Consider the following 17,201-nt stretch of genomic DNA (forward strand, 5'->3'; position numbering starts at 1 on the left):
TAAGTTATCGTTTTAGCAAAGCGTTATTGATGTTGCTTTTTTTTTTTTTTTTTACAGCTGTGGAATAAGTTCAGGGGAGAAGAAAAGGCTCCTGCTCATTTAGGCTCTAGCAGAGACTACAATGTTGACATGATGCCTAAGGTATATATATCATATTTTAGCTGCTTTCTAGCTTTATCCTCTCTTTGCTAGCCTTTTATAGTACTAATGATTTCGGATTACTTACTTATCTCTTATCTCTCAATGTTGCGGACCAGTTTATGATGGCAAATGGAAAGCTTGTTCGTGTACTTATTCATACGGATGTGACGAAGTACTTGTCCTTCAAAGCTGTTGATGGAAGCTATGTTTTTGTCAAAGGCAAGGTACAGTGAAGACTCATTCTCATTTGATCTTGTGACTCATTCTCTTCTTTCTTTCTTTGCCAATAGATTTCAAGAGTGCATCTTTCTTTCTCCCATTCTTTCTGTTGGTTAAAAGCTTTTCACCGAACATTCTAGCTGCAGATTTTTGCAGCTTAAGTAATTTGTTTTCTCTAGATACTTAACTGTTTATATCCTGCAGGTCCAAAAGGTGCCAGCAACTCCAATGGAGGCCCTCAAATCTCCTCTTATGGGTATTTTTGAGAAACGCCGAGCTGGAAAGTTTTTCAGCTATGTTCAGGATTACGACGAGAAGGACCCAAAAACACATAATGGAATGGATTTGAGAAGAGTTACAACGAAGGAGTTGATTGCGTAAGCTGATGTTCTTTTGTTTCATCATTATGGTGTTGTCAATATTTGATTTAGACTTTCTGCTGCTAACTATTAAGATTACATTTTGGCAGGACATTCGGTCTTGGTGAAGATACTATTGACTTTATTGGTCATGCAGTGGCACTTCACTGTAATGACAATCATCTCCACCAGCCTGCCTATGATACTGTTATGAGAATGAAGGTGAATTGCTCTTGTGGGACTTTAAACTATGGCTCCCCTTGTTTTAGCATTCTTGCATTTATCTCTGAGTTAAGCATTTTTGACACTGTTGCTTGAAATGTTTTATCAGCTCTATGCGGAATCCCTTGCACGTTTCCAAGGAGGTTCACCATATATCTATCCTCTCTATGGGTTGGGAGAATTGCCTCAGGTTTTTCTTTATCTTTATATACATGCTTTATGTGGTTGGTGCACCTATTCTGATGATTTGGATGAGATTTTCTTGAATCTCGTTGATTTTATTTCTTCTCTTCCTTGGTTCAGGCATTTGCACGGCTTAGTGCTGTCTATGGTGGGACATATATGTTGAACAAACCTGAGTGTAAGGTATGTCTTTGGCTTCCTTATCTCTGCAGCTGTTTGCTTCAGTCGTTCAGCAACTGATGTTGCTTCTATAACAGGTAGAGTTCGATGAGGAGGGTAAGGTTACTGGTGTTACATCTGAGGGAGAGACTGCCAAATGCAAGAAAGTTGTCTGCGATCCATCTTACCTGCCCAACAAGGTAATGACTGCGACCACAAGCTACACTGTCATTTTGGTTTGTCTGATGTTCTCCATTCGAGCAGGAAGTTCTCCTTAAATTTTTTTTTGGTTGGATGCATATAGTTCCCATCTGTGTTTTCTGGTTTGTTGATATGTGTGCCTGTTAGGCATTTTAATATCTTCCACTTTTCCTGATTATGTATGTTAACATAATATTGATATGTTTCATAATCCAATTAAAACAGGTCAGGAAGATTGGAAGGGTTGCTCGGGCAATTGCTATTATGAGCCACCCTATTCCAAACACCAATGATTCTCATTCAGTGCAAGTCATCCTACCCCAAAAACAATTGGGCCGCAAATCAGACATGTGAGTTCTCTTATCAATGCTTTGGTTCCGCTTATAGAAGTAAATGAGCTTGAATGACTTGAAGGAACAGAAACTTCGGTTTGCATAGATTTGTTCTCTGTGATAGCTAAGCTTTGTCTGAATTATGCTCTTGAGCTTGCTGAGATTCCTTTCTTCATTCAAAACTGTAGCTGAGAGGTGAAATTTAGATGGATTTCTCTTTAGACGAATGTTGGCAAGAGACTCTGCTCAACTCTATATTTTCTTGATTACAGCACATTTTCACACACTATAAAACCTTGCATTTATGCATACATTGAGTCTATTGGTATGTTTGTTTCTCGGCTCATGATTACATCTTTATTGTAACTGACAGGTATGTCTTCTGTTGTTCGTATTCACACAACGTTGCTCCCAAGGGAAAATTCATAGCATTTGTGTCGACAGACGCTGAAACTGATAACCCTCAAACCGAGCTCAAGCCTGGAATCGACCTTCTGGGTCCTGTTGATGAGCTGTTCTTCGACATCTATGATAGATATGAGCCTGTCAACGAACCCACTTTGGACAACTGCTTCATATCAACGGTTAGTGTAGTATTCCCTTCCTTTTTTATGTGAGCATCCTAAAGTTGGCTGGTTTCTAATAACCTTTTGGTCATGTGCTTAACAGAGTTATGATGCTACAACACACTTTGACACGACTGTTGTTGATGTGTTGAACATGTATAAATTGATCACCGGAAAGGTAATGTTCCAGAATCACAAAAATATTAATGAACCACGGCATCTTCTGCGATTGGGATGTGATCTTTTGTTTTTGTGTTGCAGGAATTGGATCTAAGTGTGGATCTTAACGCAGCTAGTGCTGCAGAGGAATGATGGAAACAAATTTGCAAACTCTGTCTCTCTCTGTACTATCACCAAATGATGTATTACCGGTTCTCTTTCCCCCCTCTTTGTGTTGTCTGTTAGATACAGATCTCATCGTTATCACCAGTTTCCCTTTATCCTTTTTCATAAACAAAATGTTAAAACCAAAAATGTTGGATTTTGTGGTTCCTGTTTGGAGTGACATACTTATCAGAATGCTCTTTCAAGCTAGTGGAATCCTCTTTTACTTATTTCTTTTGGATGCCTTCGTGTGTATACATCAATTCAGTTGGGCCATCTAACTAAAGAAAATATAATTTGTTCGCATGCAATCTATAGTTTAAAAACCATGAAATAAAATGTTATTTTGTTCTGAAAACCTAGCTATATAGCATTTCTTTTAGATGTTTGATCATCAAGTTGGAGGTTGTAAAGAAGAGTCGATGTCACATTTGTAGAGAAGGATCTTTTTATAAATGATACTGAAGGAACCTTAAAGATTTTTCAAAAACAAAGACTTGTTTAGAAAGCACATCGTTCTTTTGTTTGATCAATTGACAAAAGAGATTCAGCATCTTTGCTGTATATATTTCTTACAACACTGTTAAATCAGTTTTATATAAAACAAAGTCTCACGAAGTATTTTTGTCTGGTGGAAGCTTTTGTTAATCTTTCTCAACAATCTCTGATGTTTTCCCAAGGTGCTGATTTTGTTGAGAAGAGCCTTTTCCTAGCAACGACTGCAACTGAACAGACCGAGGTGAAGGAGTAGCTGCAAGAGGGTTTGGACTGCTACCTGCGTGAGTTGTACCTTTCTTCACTTCCTTTCTAGCCGTTTTTGCCCATCCAACAAGTTGTTGCTGTGTCTGCTCGTTGAATATTGCACCTTTGTATGAACTTCCCATCTTTTCACCAAAAGAAGAAGGTGTGGTTTTGAGTTTGTGTCTTTGTCTAGTTGATATCAGAACACAAAGGAGATGTAAAATTCATACCTGAGTGACAAGTGCATAGAGCGGTAAGGTACTATAACTGCAGAGAAGCTGAACCAATGCCCTGAAAAACAGAGTCAAAAGATTCTACATTTCAAGATCAAGAAAGTTTTAAGGAGATATATTTCAATAATGGCTACTATTACCCGATGATGAGTCTTGGAATTATGAACTTGACATGTCCCATGATGCAAGAATCCCAACCATATTGAAACTGTTGTTACAATTTCCAGCGTTTAAATCCTATGTTGATATCTTCTAGAATATATGGTTTAGACTGATTTATGGTACAAAAGCACTTACGAGGATAAAGAAGAAGTAGGCTAATTCAAAGGAGTTCTGGAAAAGAATGAAATGGATCAAGAAGAGAATTAGCCGGGGACTTTGAAACCAGAATAAATCATCTGATGGTCGGACAACCAAATCTCCTTCCACAGCAATGTGTTTCTCTGCAACGTCATGAGCCAAATCTGTGATGATATGCTCCAACTTCGTCCCCACGGCAAGCAAAAGCTGAGGGGAAAACAAGTTTAGGGTCAAGATGGGTTTGAAGAATATTAGACATGGTGGAACGGTTTCGGGGACTTACAATCAATGGAATAAAAGCTATCCAGAAGTAAACATGCCATGCTGCAAGAAGGATGGAGTCGATGATCATTACACCGAAAAAAGAAAGAAGGAAAACTTAGTTTGGATCGAAGTTAAAAGAAGTCATCTCACCAGCAATGTTTAGAAGCAAGAATAAAACCACGAATACCCAAAGGTACCAACTGCGAGTTTGATATATACATTAGAACAGAATCAAGAATACCTTTTCGAGTCAAGTATGTTTTTTTTATAAAATCTTGGAATCTTTTACCTGATACCGACAACTTTCTTGAAATCGGAATTAAGGGCACGCATTAAATACTTATGGAAATTGAATTTTGGGTTGGTCTTGCAATGAGTCTAATAGGAAAGAAGAAAAAAGAAGAAGTTGTTTTTATTTTTCTGTAGATAGAAACTCGATTCTAAGGACGAATCAATATACGAGATACATATATACCGTGACAAATCCTAGCCTCATCGTGATGTAATCCGATTTATTGACTGACGCAAGAAACTGTTTCATAAATGATTGCTGCATGGGACAAGAACACACTCAAAAACTCAAAACTTTTGCATGCGATCATGTCTTGAGGATTAAGATACCTTCGGAGAAAAAAGAAAAGAAAAAAAAAACTCACCACCCATCCAAAGCAAGCATCAGCTTTTCCAACCCCAAGAAATCGTGTCCTGATGAATTCGTGTTCCTGAACGTGTGTAAATTTCTTCTGGATCACTGTGTAAGATATATATGTGTATAAAAAGGGTTAATGTTAAAAATTATTATAATTATGCTCAAAATGAAAATTTCTTAAGACCCTGAAAAAAAACCATTCTACTAAGTAAAAATATGTCTTTATTTTTCCAAGTTTCTTTTATACCGTGGTCTGTGTTGTGGTCCTTCTCTGATACTTGATCCTCCCATTTTTTCCATTGCATTATCTATGCCAATAACATTATGTTATAATCATTAGACAGTATTAACAATATCTTAATTAGGCTATATAAACGATATAAGTAAGCAATTGCATCTTGTAGTGTGAGCTTTGGTTTTAGAGTTTAGGATTTGTACGTTCAGTGTGATATTCATTAGTGAATGAAGATATATAGACAAAAGTATCAATACTGTTGAAGTAAGGTACGTAATTAAGTAAATATATACCTTCATGGTACCAAAAAGAATGGTCAAGAGGCAGAAAATAATGTGGGAAACAGCTAATACGAAGATGAATATATGAAGCTCGTGGAGAGCTGATAACGACATTAACGGCACCTTCCCCTTAATTTTAAAACAAAAATCTGTTATATTATAGACGATCTATGTCAGTTCTATGCACGTCTTCAAATCCAATCAGTTGATAATGTAACAAATGCTGAAATCGTGTAAGACAAATAAAAATACAAAAAGAGATAAATCTTGGGTTTGACCCCAAAACAAAATAAAATGAGAAAGGGTCGGTAAAAGAGGGTAAATACCTTTTGGGAGCAGTAGTCGCCGGCAGCTGAATCTCCGGCGAGGAGATGACGGCCGGTGAAGCTGAACTGGAAATGGGAGGAGTCTTTGAGGGACTTATCATCCTTTGGTTTTTCACAAGGGAGGAACTTTTCACTTAGGTCCTTTGATATGCAAATTTTTGCTATTTTAGACTGGCTTACTGATAGTAGCAACGATATGAACCCTAGTAACATAAGCTCTGTTGCCGATTCAAGATTTTTGTAAGAATCTTGTTAGAACGATGATGAAAAACTTCGTATTAAATAAACGGAGGTTGAGGTTGCACTTTTCAGAACAAATGAGCTAATAATTAATTATAATCTAGGAAATTATATAAATGTTGGGCTAAAACATGATGTCACCTTCTTTGATCTTTTGTAATGCCCCAAAAAGCTGTTTCTGATCCTTCTTCCGAAATTGCTATATTCCACATGTAATCATTTAGTCGACAACAAATATTTATATATAGAAACAAACACATATATAGAGATGTATGTGTGTATAGATATAACCTTTCCGGCACGATGGAGGAGACGCTCAACGGCGAAAGAGATGGAGACGATGACGGAGCAGACGAGAGCAACCACCCATGTTGGCGTGAACTCTAAGGTCGTTCCTCCTCCGGCCATTATAGCTCCGGTGATTCTTGATTTTCTTGATCCATCATGTAGTGCATTATATAATGAGAGTTGATTAGCTTAGTTGACCAAGTCTTTATATTTCGAATTTCAAAATGGACCATCTTATTCCTTAGAACGTGTCTTTTATACTATATTTTAAAAAGGTTCACATTCGGTAGGTGATATTCATTTTTATGGTTTTTTCTTTCTTTTTTATAAAGTGTAGGCTGTTGTATTCATATACAATCATATATTGATACATTGTATATACGGTGTAATGTAATGTATGAGGTGTCAGTGTGTGTATGTCCTCTATGTTTGAATTTTTCTGACTATACTAACAGTTAATATCATAGAGATGAGTATTGCATATAATGATAAATAATTATAAGAGTTAGCTGAGGTCTAACCCCAATTTTTAATTTGGCTTTGTCAAAGAGGTCTAAACCGCATTTTCCTAAGGACAATTCTTTAAATTAGAGATAGAAGATCAAACGCCAAATAGATTAAAACGTCTCCCTATCGATTCATCAAACTTCACATACCATACATTTAACCGACTTTAACCAAACGACCGATGAACCAATTGACCGGTCAATCGATAGCAACATCAACATGTATTTTATAATTCGGTCGGCTGTATCAAATTGTCCAATTATTATTTTAAATCATCGGGCCAATTCAACCAGCCCACTTTAGCTAAATTGGCCTCCTATATAAGTAAGTAAGGCCCGTTAAAAAAATTGAAAAATTAGGGTTACGAAGTAAAAACCCTAAACCCATTTTTTCGACTTGTTTGTTTTGTTCTTCACCTTCAGCGCCGCACACTATCTCTCTCTCTTTCCCTCAGACTTCCTCTTCATCTCAAGTAAGCTTCTTTCTTTGATCTTCCTCGTTTCGTTTCGTTTCGTTTCTAATTGTAAGTCTTCTTTGGTTCATTATACATTTCTTTGTTCTGATGTTTGTGAGATCGTGTTAAACCCAATCGTTTCCCAGTTCTATTGTAGTTTGTAGAAATATAACTTTGATTTGTCGATGAAATCTAACCTGTTGTATGATATCGTTGAGGTTCATGATCCTCTCTTCCGTTGGTTTTCAATCATTTTCATAGATGTTCCTGCCTTGCTTCGATTTCTACCCTTTAATAGTTGTATTGCTCAAAGGTGTCATTTTTATTTATTGTGTTGATTAGATTTATAGCTTTTAATTGGCTCTGTTTTATGTAGGAGAAATGGCTGAATCCAAGGTAGTGGTTCCAGAGTCTGTCTTGAAGAAGATCAAGAGGCAAGAGGAATGGGCATTGGCCAAGAAGGAGGAAACTGTTGCTGCCAAGAAGAAGAGTGTTGAGACCCGTAAGCTTATCTTCAAGAGAGCTGAGCAGTATGCCAAAGAGTACGCTGAGAAGGTAAAAAGAGACATGCTTTTGTTGGTTTTGGAAGTAATTAAGATGACTGTTCTGTTGATGTTTGTTCTAATGTTGTATTCTTTGTTTTAGGATAATGAGTTGATCCGATTGAAGAGAGAGGCTAAGTTGAAAGGAGGGTTCTATGTCGACCCAGAGGCTAAGTTGCTCTTTATCATTCGTATCCGTGGGTATGTGTTTTATTATCATGTTCACAGTCACATACATACTGCCAACAGATTCTGTTGTTTCATGTACATGGTTGTTTGTCTTTTTTGCAGTATCAATGCCATTGACCCAAAAACCAAGAAAATTCTGCAGCTCCTGCGTTTGAGACAGGTAGGTTTCACAGATTGTTATGTTCATATAGTCCCATACCTTTTGTTAGTCTGATAGATCTAGCAGTCTTATGTTTAACTAGCATGTTAGAGTTTTCGGTTGATCATCTCTTTTAGGAGAGAGTAGATAGATAAACACTTACCTTATCAGGAAGTTTACATGTGTTATACATTTGTGCAGATCTTCAATGGTGTGTTCCTTAAGGTGAACAAGGCAACAGTCAACATGTTGCGCCGAGTTGAACCTTACGTGACTTACGGGTATGTAATCTGACTCTTTATATATATATGGCAACCATGAGAAGATGCTGCTCTAAACGAATGATATATCTCTGATGCAGATACCCAAACTTGAAGAGTGTTAAGGAACTGATCTACAAAAGGGGATATGGAAAGCTGAACCACCAGAGGATAGCACTTACCGACAACTCGATAGTGGATCAAGCTTTAGGAAAGCATGGTATCATCTGTGTGGAGGATCTGATCCATGAGATCATGACTGTTGGACCTCACTTCAAGGAAGCCAACAACTTCCTCTGGCCATTCCAATTGAAGGCACCACTCGGTGGCCTCAAGAAGAAGAGAAACCACTACGTCGAAGGTGGTGATGCTGGAAACCGTGAGAATTTCATCAACGAGCTTGTCAGGAGAATGAACTAATGAAAGCAGCTTCCTTCTTTTATCTTTTTACCTATTCCATAGATTTTGGGATCTGAGTTTTTGTTTTGTTCCAGTTATCAGAGACTAGTTATATTTTATCGGAGATAGTATTCATTTTCGTTTGCTATCTGTGGCCTTTTTTACTTTGTGTTCTTCTCAGCAAATTGAATTTTTGGCTTTAAGTTTACGGGACTGGACTTGTTGATTAAATAAATTCCGCTCGAGCAGAGAATCATGGATAGAAGTTGTTGCCCATTGTTTTGCATTAGTTCCACTATAACGTTCATGGAAGAAATATGCTAACTACACAACCCAAACCCTTAGTATCACACTTGCAAGTCAGGCCTACTTTATTGCATTGGCTTAACTCATAGAATAATGCGACTGTAAAATGAATTTTACATCTAATTGCCAACTCGTTCTAGTATTGTAATTAGAAGAAGCAAGCAAAATGTAGTTCTTAGTGCTATTAAAAATTTACTCTTATATTACATGATATGGTCTTCTAGAAGAAAAGAAAGTGAAACACTTTAGTAACCGTAAAGAAGACAAAAGCTAGCAAGAGAGGTCTAGACGATAAGTGCTTGCCAGTTTCGGCCCACTCGTCTCCTTCCCCATAAAGGTGACAACTCCCCCCCAAAAGGGAAAAATATCAATGCTCTTCTAGAACCCTTATCCCTATTATTCTTCTTTTTGATTTTACTCTATTATTAATTTTATATAGCTTTTTGGTTTCACTTTCAGAATAATTAGAAACCACTTCATGGTTGTCGTAAATCAATCAACCTTCGTTGAAAAGAAAGAACACGACCTCTTTAGTTTCGTGTTGATTTAATGATTTCGAATTCTTTTCTCTATAGTACCATCCATCATCCGTTTAAGGAAAGTAAAACATAATTAACGACATTTTAGTTGTTTTGTCTTTGTCGAGACAAAAAGTCTCCCTAGTTAACTTGTAGGGTTATAAGCGAAACAAAACAATCTACTATTCAAAGAAAATATACGTTATTAATTACCAATGGTTTTACCTTGAGTTCACTAGACAATAATTTTTTTTTTAATTACACAATAATTCGTGATGAATAAAAAGTTACGAAAGCTGATAAAGAGAAAATACATAATTAAGTAGAGTAGAGAGAGTGATAACAAGAGAAAGGACAGTTGACATAACAAGAAAAGACAATGCGATAGAGGGCACTGGACCAGCCTCTATTCATGTCCGACGACCGCATTATTACTATGTTATTTTTTCCGTATTCATCATCCACTACTTTAATTTTATTCTTTTTAGCTATGTTCATATCGCTTACATCCAAATTAAGCATGTTTTTATAAATTTAAACTGACCTATGACGAAAATATATCAATTTAAACCAATTTATAACAAAACATTGCTTGAATCTGGGGGATGCCAAAACGCCATGAAATAATTTTTGACCACTTGATCGCAGTTCCTAGTAGTTCAAGACTTGTATATTAACATTTAAATTAGCTTTGAACTCGTTTAAACCAGCTACCATTTAAGGTTTATGAATTTAAATGAGTTTGACAAAAAAAAAATTGTTTATATTCTTAATTTTTTTCTAATTGTTCTAAACAAATTAGATTCATAATCTTTTCGAGATAAAAAACCAAAACATAATAATTTGTATCATCTCCGGTATTGGTATTCTTTTGTTTCTTTGTAAGATTCTCTTCTTTTATTTTGGTAAAGATTCTTTGTGGATATATCTAGTCTCTCTGTATATGTACGTGTGTGTAGCGTGCGTATGGTTGTGTAAATAGATTTTTGGATGTCAACAATAAAACTAAAATCCGGTCATAATTTGTGAGCAATTTCATCTTAAAAAATCAATTACTAAAAATGATCCATGATGAGTGACTTAGCATGAGAGCTTAATTAAACACTTTTTACATAAACAAAAGATTTGCAACTCCGCGAGATCACATACCTTTGCGTCGGTGCAACGCAAAAATCTACGTGGTCAGCGTATTAATAATATTTTCTTCGGAAGAATCAAAAGCCAATGTATGAGGACTTCTAGAAGGCTATAAAGGAGAAAACCCTTTGTAATCGGTCAATAAATATTCATTCATATATGTAACTACTGGCTAACTGCCCTCACAAATTAAAAAACACATGCATGATGTTATTATATATAGATATGTATATATATATATATATATATATTAAAACTTCAACAATTATGCACAATAATTTCGGAAAAAAGAAGAAGAAAAGAATCTATATATGTGCACCTATTCGTGAAATAATTTTGTTTGATAGTGCGTGCACAATGCCAATTTGAAATGAATATTTCTATTTTAAAATTCCAAAATATTTAACCTTTTTAGTTTAATTTGAACTTCAATAGATACGTTTACACATCGGTTGAGGATGCGTCAGTGAATACGACTCATTCCTTATGACACAAGACAGCACCTTACTATTATTTGTCTAAAGCTTCTAGAAGCTTTGCTCATTTTCTTTTCCCTTAAAAAAGAAGCAAAATAAAAAGAAAAGGAAGGATAATGGTACATACAACAAAGCTAAACTGGTCTTCTTCTTCATGAACTTTATTTATATCAATTATCAGGAGACAATAGGTTATTTAGATTCGATCTCAAAAGCAAATTCTTTTTAAAGGAAGTCACGTCAAACAGAAAGGGAAAATAGTAAATTAGTACATACAGTTGATAAGCTAATTAAAAATAAAAATATATTAGTTCAATTCAAAGAACTTTTTATAGCTTTAGTGTGTGCGGTGAAAGCGTAAACCAAATGCTTAATTAAATTATACTATATACTTACCTAACCTTCACTTAAACCTATATAGTGTATGTTTCTTTTTCTCTTAAAATTTCAACAGAAGCTATTTCTTCTTTCTCGAACTTGACCAAAATATGTTGATGCGATCTAGGAAAACACAAAAATAATATTCACAACCACAACAAAAAATAGTAATATACAAGATTTTTTTATGTGGAGTACATGAGTCGCGATCCACTGGTTTTAGTAGATCTTTTTTTTTTTTTAGTAGATCTTGTTTTTGTCCTTATGAAAAAAGCTTCTAGAAGCTTTCTACTTTATCTTTATAAAAAAGTTTGATTTTAACAAAAAGAGCACACACCGTACGTCTGTCTGGATGAAGTAAACCTGATGTGTTGTAGTTTCCCACTTGTTTTTACATATGGGAATCGCATCAAAAGTAACCCAATTGTTGCCTGTTGGGTGAAATCGAAATTGGTCATGATTTTTTTTGAGAAAGAAAGATTCTGATTAGTTAAGAAATAAATCTTTAGGTGCGTTTGCGTTTTGCTACATAATTTTTTTTTCTCTTTATTCTTTTACGCGGCTAAATAAGTAAAAAAAGTTCAAAAAATTTAAACGAACCGTCGCGTTGTTACAACTGCAAACTTATCTTGCTCCTCCCTATTTAAAGGCTCTGCCACCTCCGTGTGTAACTTCACACTCACTCAATACCAAAATCTCACTTTTCTTCTTCTCCACAAAAAACACACACTTTGCTCAGTTTAAACCCTCTATATATTTTAAGAAGCTTTCTTTGTTGTTGTTTTTTTTTTTTTGTTATTTTTGGTTCGAGCTCAATCGATGATGATTAGGGAAGTGTCTAAAAAGAAAGCTGGAGATGTCCACAAATGTCACGATTTGATCCCCGGTTTACCGTCCGAGTTAGCTATTGAGTGTTTGATCAGAGTTCCGTACCAATTCCAACCCGCCATGAAATCCGTTTGCCGTTCTTGGCGAACCTTGATCTCCTCCTCCGACTCTTCTTCCTTCATCCAAGAGCGGCGTAGATGCGGCAAAGCAGAGCTTCTTCTCTGCCTCGTTCAACCGCTCACACCGCCAATTCCAGCGTCTAAACCGGTTGAGGAGACATTAACCGTTGTGGTGAAGAACGAGGATAATAAATCGCAGCCGCGCGTTTTCTGCACGCCGCGTTTTGGGTTAAGCGTTTACAACACCGCGATGTCCACGTGGCACCGCGTCGCGTTTCCAAATGAGGAGCAGGTTCCGCTTTTCTGCGAGTGCGTCGTGCTTCAGGACGCCGGGAAGGTTCTACTCATCGGAGGTTGGGATCCGGAGACGTTACAGCCAACGAGAGACGTTTACGTTCTCGAATTCGCCGGAAGGAGGTGGAGACGAGGTGCGCCGATGAACGAATCGAGGTCGTTCTTCGCCTGCGCTTCCGTCGGATCGACGAAAGTATACGTCGCCGGAGGTCACGACGATCAGAAAAACGCTTTACGCTCGGCGGAGGTGTACGACGTTGAGAAAGACGAGTGGTCTACGATTCCTCCGATGACGGAAGGAAGAGACGAATGTCAAGGATTCGCCATTGGATTAACGGATCAAAGGTTTTGCGTATTGAGCGGTTATGGAACTGAATCTCAAGGAAGATTCCGATCCGACGGAGAGATTTACGATCCAGCTACGAATTCGTGGTCCAAAATCGAAAACATCTGGCGGTTTCCGGACACTAGCCCGAGAGGTCGCACCGCCGGAGACTTTAGAAGGCTATGGTGCTTCACTGACGACACTGAGTTGTTGTTACAATGGGATGATTTGAGAAATGTTTCGAAACTGGATCTTGAGACTATACAGCTTCCGGTGAAGACGGGAAGTTCAGTTTTCGCCGGAAGATTAGGGAGTGAAGCTTTGGTCATGATTGGTGGAAGAAAAGAGGGTGAAGAAGGTGAAGTGATGATGAAGATGAAGATGACGAAGGGGAAGAAGATAGGAGAATGGAGTGATGTACAAATAATACCTTCAGCTTTCTCTACTCTTCCGTTTTCACATGCTTCAATCTATGTTTGAAATATCTTAAAAAGGATTTTATAGTACAACATTGGTGGTTTTGATTCTAATGTAATTTACAAAACACCAACAACGAAAAAAGAATTGTCGCTTTGAGATTTTGTTAAAATGTTTTGATGATGATGATGATGATGATGATCAGAGCAATTGCCAGTCATCTTCATGTCCTTCTTCCTCGATGTTGTCCTCCTCTGAAAACCCGTAGTTGTTTTGGTTTATCAAACTGTGGGTTTGAGTTACAGTGAACAATGGAGCACCCTTTGATTCCTCGGCTAGTTTTGATGCTCGGAGACATAAGTCGTTAAAATCATCTGTTGAAGATTATGGAAGTTTTATTTATCAAAGGTTAGGATACTACCAGGTTTTTTAAACTTTGGGGTTTCGGAGAATGTGGTAATAACACAGTACCTTTGTCGCGGCAATAGAATCCGAGAGCTAGAGATGGGTCTAGTGATTCCAACGGAACATAACGAAGAACTCTGATGCAGATTCAAGATAATATTAAGAACCAAGATACAAACTGAACCAGGCAAAGATCGATTGAAATATTATGATGATTAGATAAAACTCACTTGCAATGATAGGAGGATGTGTCAACATCTGGAGATTCTTTGCTCACTGTGACCACCTAAAAACCATTCATTAAATGATAAGTATCAGTAAGTGAAACCATAATGCGAAATTCCATTTACATAAAGGTGATTAATATCAGGATCTTATGGCAACTAATCCGATTTAGGCACACAACTATACCTGTTGAACTTCGTGTGGATCAAGGTAGAAACCTTTGTCTTCTTGAACGCCAATTATGTACGTCGACGCACCTGGTTTGCCACCCAAAATGCCCACGCTCTGAGGGAAAGCGAATGTGGCAATTAGAGATGGAATGTACCTGACACCAGAATTTAGCAATGTGTCACAAAGACCAAACACAAATACAAGCACAGACCATAAAAGAAAACAATCAACTTCAAAATTGCAACCTGGGATTCACTTTGTCAAGCCCAAGAACCAGTGGAACCAAAAGGAGAATCGGTGTCCACTCAAGCTGTCCTTTCGAGAATTCTCGACAAGATTTGGTGGCATCTTCTATACAGAGTATTGGAGCCCCACCTCTCTCTCCATCTTCGCTGCCAGAAACGATATGAACAGCCATGGGAAGCGTCTCGGTTTTAGAATCAGTCTGTTTTCTCTTCTTGCACGCTAATGATTCCCACGATCGACAAATGGCATATGGTCCTATCCATGACCCAGCAGCGAGACCATATGACTCTCCAGCTATAATAAGGTTGTGGATGGAGAAAGCTGAAGTCTCGGAATCACCAAAAGGTTCCAAAGTCTCTAAGTATTCTTGTTCAGGCAGCTGCATTTTCAAATTAAACAAGCCTAAGGTTTCCACTTTTTTGATGTAAGAATGGACTAGAATCAATTTGTTTAACCAGGTTTTAGTTCACAGTGTTGCATATTCAGTGTTACATTGAGCTTACCTCAGAATTCCAGGTCCAAGACCTCCCCAGCCTATGGAATAGCAATGCCTGCAAATATTTGGCTTGTCAAAATATGTTATAAACTTCACCGCTTAATGCCAAGAGCAATACTCTTCCACATACCTGAGCAAAAAGCATTTGGCTGCTCCGAATCATGCAACCCCAGTTCACATCGCTGGTATATGTTGTGTCTCTGAATGGTTCAAAACCTGTCAAAAAAATAAATGGGTGAATATTATGCAAAAACTTAATTTTGGCTTAATTTTGTAGTTGAGAGTTAACAAACCTTTACGATACGTAATCAGAATTTTGGATGAAAAATCTTGATGAAATGCAGCCAATACACTGCCAGCATCGGTATCCCCAGAGGCATCATCCTCGGATATCTTATAACAGACACCCAAGAGCCATATGTCACTTGTTGTGCTGGGAAGACCAGTCCTATTAGGCCCTAAAACACGCTCCTGGAATCTCCTGATTGCGCCAGTTGCCATAAAAGCTCTTTTTACAAATGCTGCTGTCCAACCATTACGAGTGGTGCAATCTTGCTTATTATGCCCAGAAGTCGAAGAAGAATCCCTATACGGTTGAGAAACTGAGGAAGAAGGCGTAAAGACGTTTGACCAAAAGGTAAACTTGGACTTAATATCACTAGGTCCTGAATCTGAAACTAGAGGGGACTTATGATGCGTATCACTCTTGCTTGATGAAGAAGAAGAACAGTGTTGAGGAACAAATCTATCACATAAAGCCTTCATTACCTAGACATGAAGCACCAATTGCAACGTGTCCGTCTCATAGAAATCAACCTAAATCCTGAGAACCTAATTTCTGAAATTATAAGCATAACAGTCACCAAATTAACATAGAACATACTTGAAGTAAGAAGAAACCAAGATTAACTAAAGAAGAAACATGTACAACAAACAGCAAACAGTAGACAAAATTGTGTGTGTGTGACATTAAGGTTCCAGAGAAGTTTAACAAGTCTGAATTACAAAAGGGTCAATCACAAACTACAGTTTTGTGAAAGTTAAATACTCTAGATCAGCGTAGCACCACACTGTTAAACCTAGAGCTACGCATCATGAAGGCACAGCACAACAGCCCTCGTTATAATAAGCTTCAAAGACTAAATTACTAAGCGTTATATAGCAAAATCAGGCACAAAGACTACATTTCTCGCATGATATAAAAGTCACGATTTTTTTAGATAAACTTACTGAAAGCATTCGGATTCAACATGCATATCCTCCAAATTGAAGAAACTATCAGCAAGATTACAAAAGACAAAATCAAGAAGCAGAGTATTAAGAGCTTTGAAGACCTTTCATTTCAACCCACGGATCTCAACGGTAATCCAAAATGATCAATTGATCAACACAACAATCAACTCAAAAGCTCCTCTACAGATTAATTAATAAAAAAAAACCTTAATCAATACAGTCATCCAATTAAAAAGGATCACCTGAGAGAGATATTGGTTTCACCAGACGACGGAGATGCTAAAACGCAAAGGGGGGGGGAGTAGAAGAAGAAAGAAGATCGATTTCGTGTTGTATCTTGCTCGCTTCAACGTCCCGTCGAAGATATACCTTACAGCAAAGAGCTTTTGGGACACAAACTCAATGGAGAATCTCTCTCTCTCTCTCTCTCTCTCCGAGACCTTGTTCAAATCAATCCTCCGATGTTGATAGCTTTTTTTAACTAATGACATCAATTAAAAACTTGAATCACATTAATCAGGGTTATATCATGATTACTTGTTTACACGTGGAAGATAAATTCGACTCTCCGATTTACTATTCTCTTTTAGATATAACGTTCCAATTAATATATAGTTTTGCGGTATAAAATGATACACAGATCACATTAGCACCGGATAATATTTATTTTCTCCAAATTCCTGATTCTTTGGGATCACAATTTTCATTGTATCTAAAATTAATACAATGTTGCTAACCATAAATGTGATTACGACTAAGGCTATTTATTAACATACACACGACATAAAAGCAACAATATTATTATTATTTTAATGTTATTAGGTTGGTGGGCTAGTCGAAATAATTTGGATCAGATACAAAAAAAGCCCATTAT

At 37.1% G+C, this 17,201-nt stretch overlaps 5 protein-coding genes across 12 annotated transcripts; 3 read left to right on the forward strand and 2 right to left on the reverse strand.

The window, feature by feature from the left end:
• Positions 58 to 2,936, forward strand: LOC104782949 (guanosine nucleotide diphosphate dissociation inhibitor 1; the record flags this gene model as incomplete). The annotated part of the gene is given in 11 exon segments (XM_010508013.1): positions 58 to 141; positions 258 to 365; positions 565 to 737; positions 830 to 941; positions 1,051 to 1,131; positions 1,245 to 1,307; positions 1,382 to 1,483; positions 1,710 to 1,834; positions 2,190 to 2,400; positions 2,486 to 2,560; positions 2,644 to 2,936. Coding segments are annotated over 11 exon segments (1,185 nt in total), but the record flags the coding sequence as incomplete, so codon positions are not given.
• Positions 3,169 to 6,464, reverse strand: LOC104782950 (MLO-like protein 15). The gene is made up of 14 exons (XM_010508014.1): positions 6,267 to 6,464; positions 6,117 to 6,174; positions 5,736 to 5,953; positions 5,422 to 5,538; positions 5,141 to 5,201; positions 4,901 to 4,995; positions 4,720 to 4,794; positions 4,534 to 4,622; positions 4,395 to 4,444; positions 4,264 to 4,304; positions 3,978 to 4,187; positions 3,821 to 3,888; positions 3,678 to 3,738; positions 3,169 to 3,590 (listed from the first exon to the last, which is right to left on the reverse strand). The coding sequence occupies exons 1-14, from the start codon at positions 6,381 to 6,383 to the stop codon at positions 3,351 to 3,353; spliced, it is 1,500 nt and encodes a 499-aa protein (XP_010506316.1). The 5' UTR covers positions 6,384 to 6,464; the 3' UTR covers positions 3,169 to 3,350.
• On the forward strand, positions 7,145 to 8,961 carry LOC104782951 (60S ribosomal protein L7-3). Of its 2 annotated transcripts, none has more exons than XM_010508015.1 (6): positions 7,145 to 7,242; positions 7,601 to 7,779; positions 7,870 to 7,967; positions 8,058 to 8,115; positions 8,296 to 8,375; positions 8,456 to 8,961. In XM_010508015.1, exons 2-6 carry the CDS (start codon positions 7,606 to 7,608, stop codon positions 8,772 to 8,774), a joined length of 729 nt encoding a protein of 242 aa, XP_010506317.1. In that variant the 5' UTR covers positions 7,145 to 7,242; positions 7,601 to 7,605; the 3' UTR covers positions 8,775 to 8,961. The 2 variants fall into 2 exon arrangements, with proteins under 2 accessions (XP_010506317.1, XP_010506318.1); XM_010508016.2 differs by having other exon boundaries at positions 7,185 to 7,293.
• LOC104782954 (F-box/kelch-repeat protein At2g44130-like) lies at positions 12,085 to 13,706 on the forward strand. The gene has a single exon (XM_010508025.2). The coding sequence runs from the start codon at positions 12,388 to 12,390 to the stop codon at positions 13,612 to 13,614; it is 1,227 nt and encodes a 408-aa protein (XP_010506327.1). The 5' UTR covers positions 12,085 to 12,387; the 3' UTR covers positions 13,615 to 13,706.
• On the reverse strand, positions 13,596 to 16,802 carry LOC104782952 (cysteine protease ATG4a-like). 7 transcript variants are annotated; one of them, XM_010508023.2, is made up of 10 exons: positions 16,570 to 16,800; positions 15,863 to 15,917; positions 15,388 to 15,696; positions 15,225 to 15,310; positions 15,102 to 15,149; positions 14,598 to 14,977; positions 14,368 to 14,506; positions 14,187 to 14,242; positions 14,023 to 14,093; positions 13,596 to 13,925 (listed from the first exon to the last, which is right to left on the reverse strand). In XM_010508023.2, the coding sequence occupies exons 3-10, from the start codon at positions 15,593 to 15,595 to the stop codon at positions 13,753 to 13,755; spliced, it is 1,161 nt and encodes a 386-aa protein (XP_010506325.1). In that variant the 5' UTR covers positions 15,596 to 15,696; positions 15,863 to 15,917; positions 16,570 to 16,800; the 3' UTR covers positions 13,596 to 13,752. The 7 variants fall into 7 exon arrangements, with proteins under 7 accessions (XP_010506325.1, XP_010506323.1, XP_010506322.1 ...); XM_010508021.2 differs by having other exon boundaries at positions 15,863 to 15,925; XM_010508020.2 differs by having other exon boundaries at positions 15,863 to 15,932.

Source organism: Camelina sativa, chromosome 4 (genome assembly GCF_000633955.1).
Source record: "Camelina sativa cultivar DH55 chromosome 4, Cs, whole genome shotgun sequence".
In the NCBI taxonomy this organism is placed as follows: domain Eukaryota; kingdom Viridiplantae; phylum Streptophyta; class Magnoliopsida; order Brassicales; family Brassicaceae; genus Camelina; species Camelina sativa.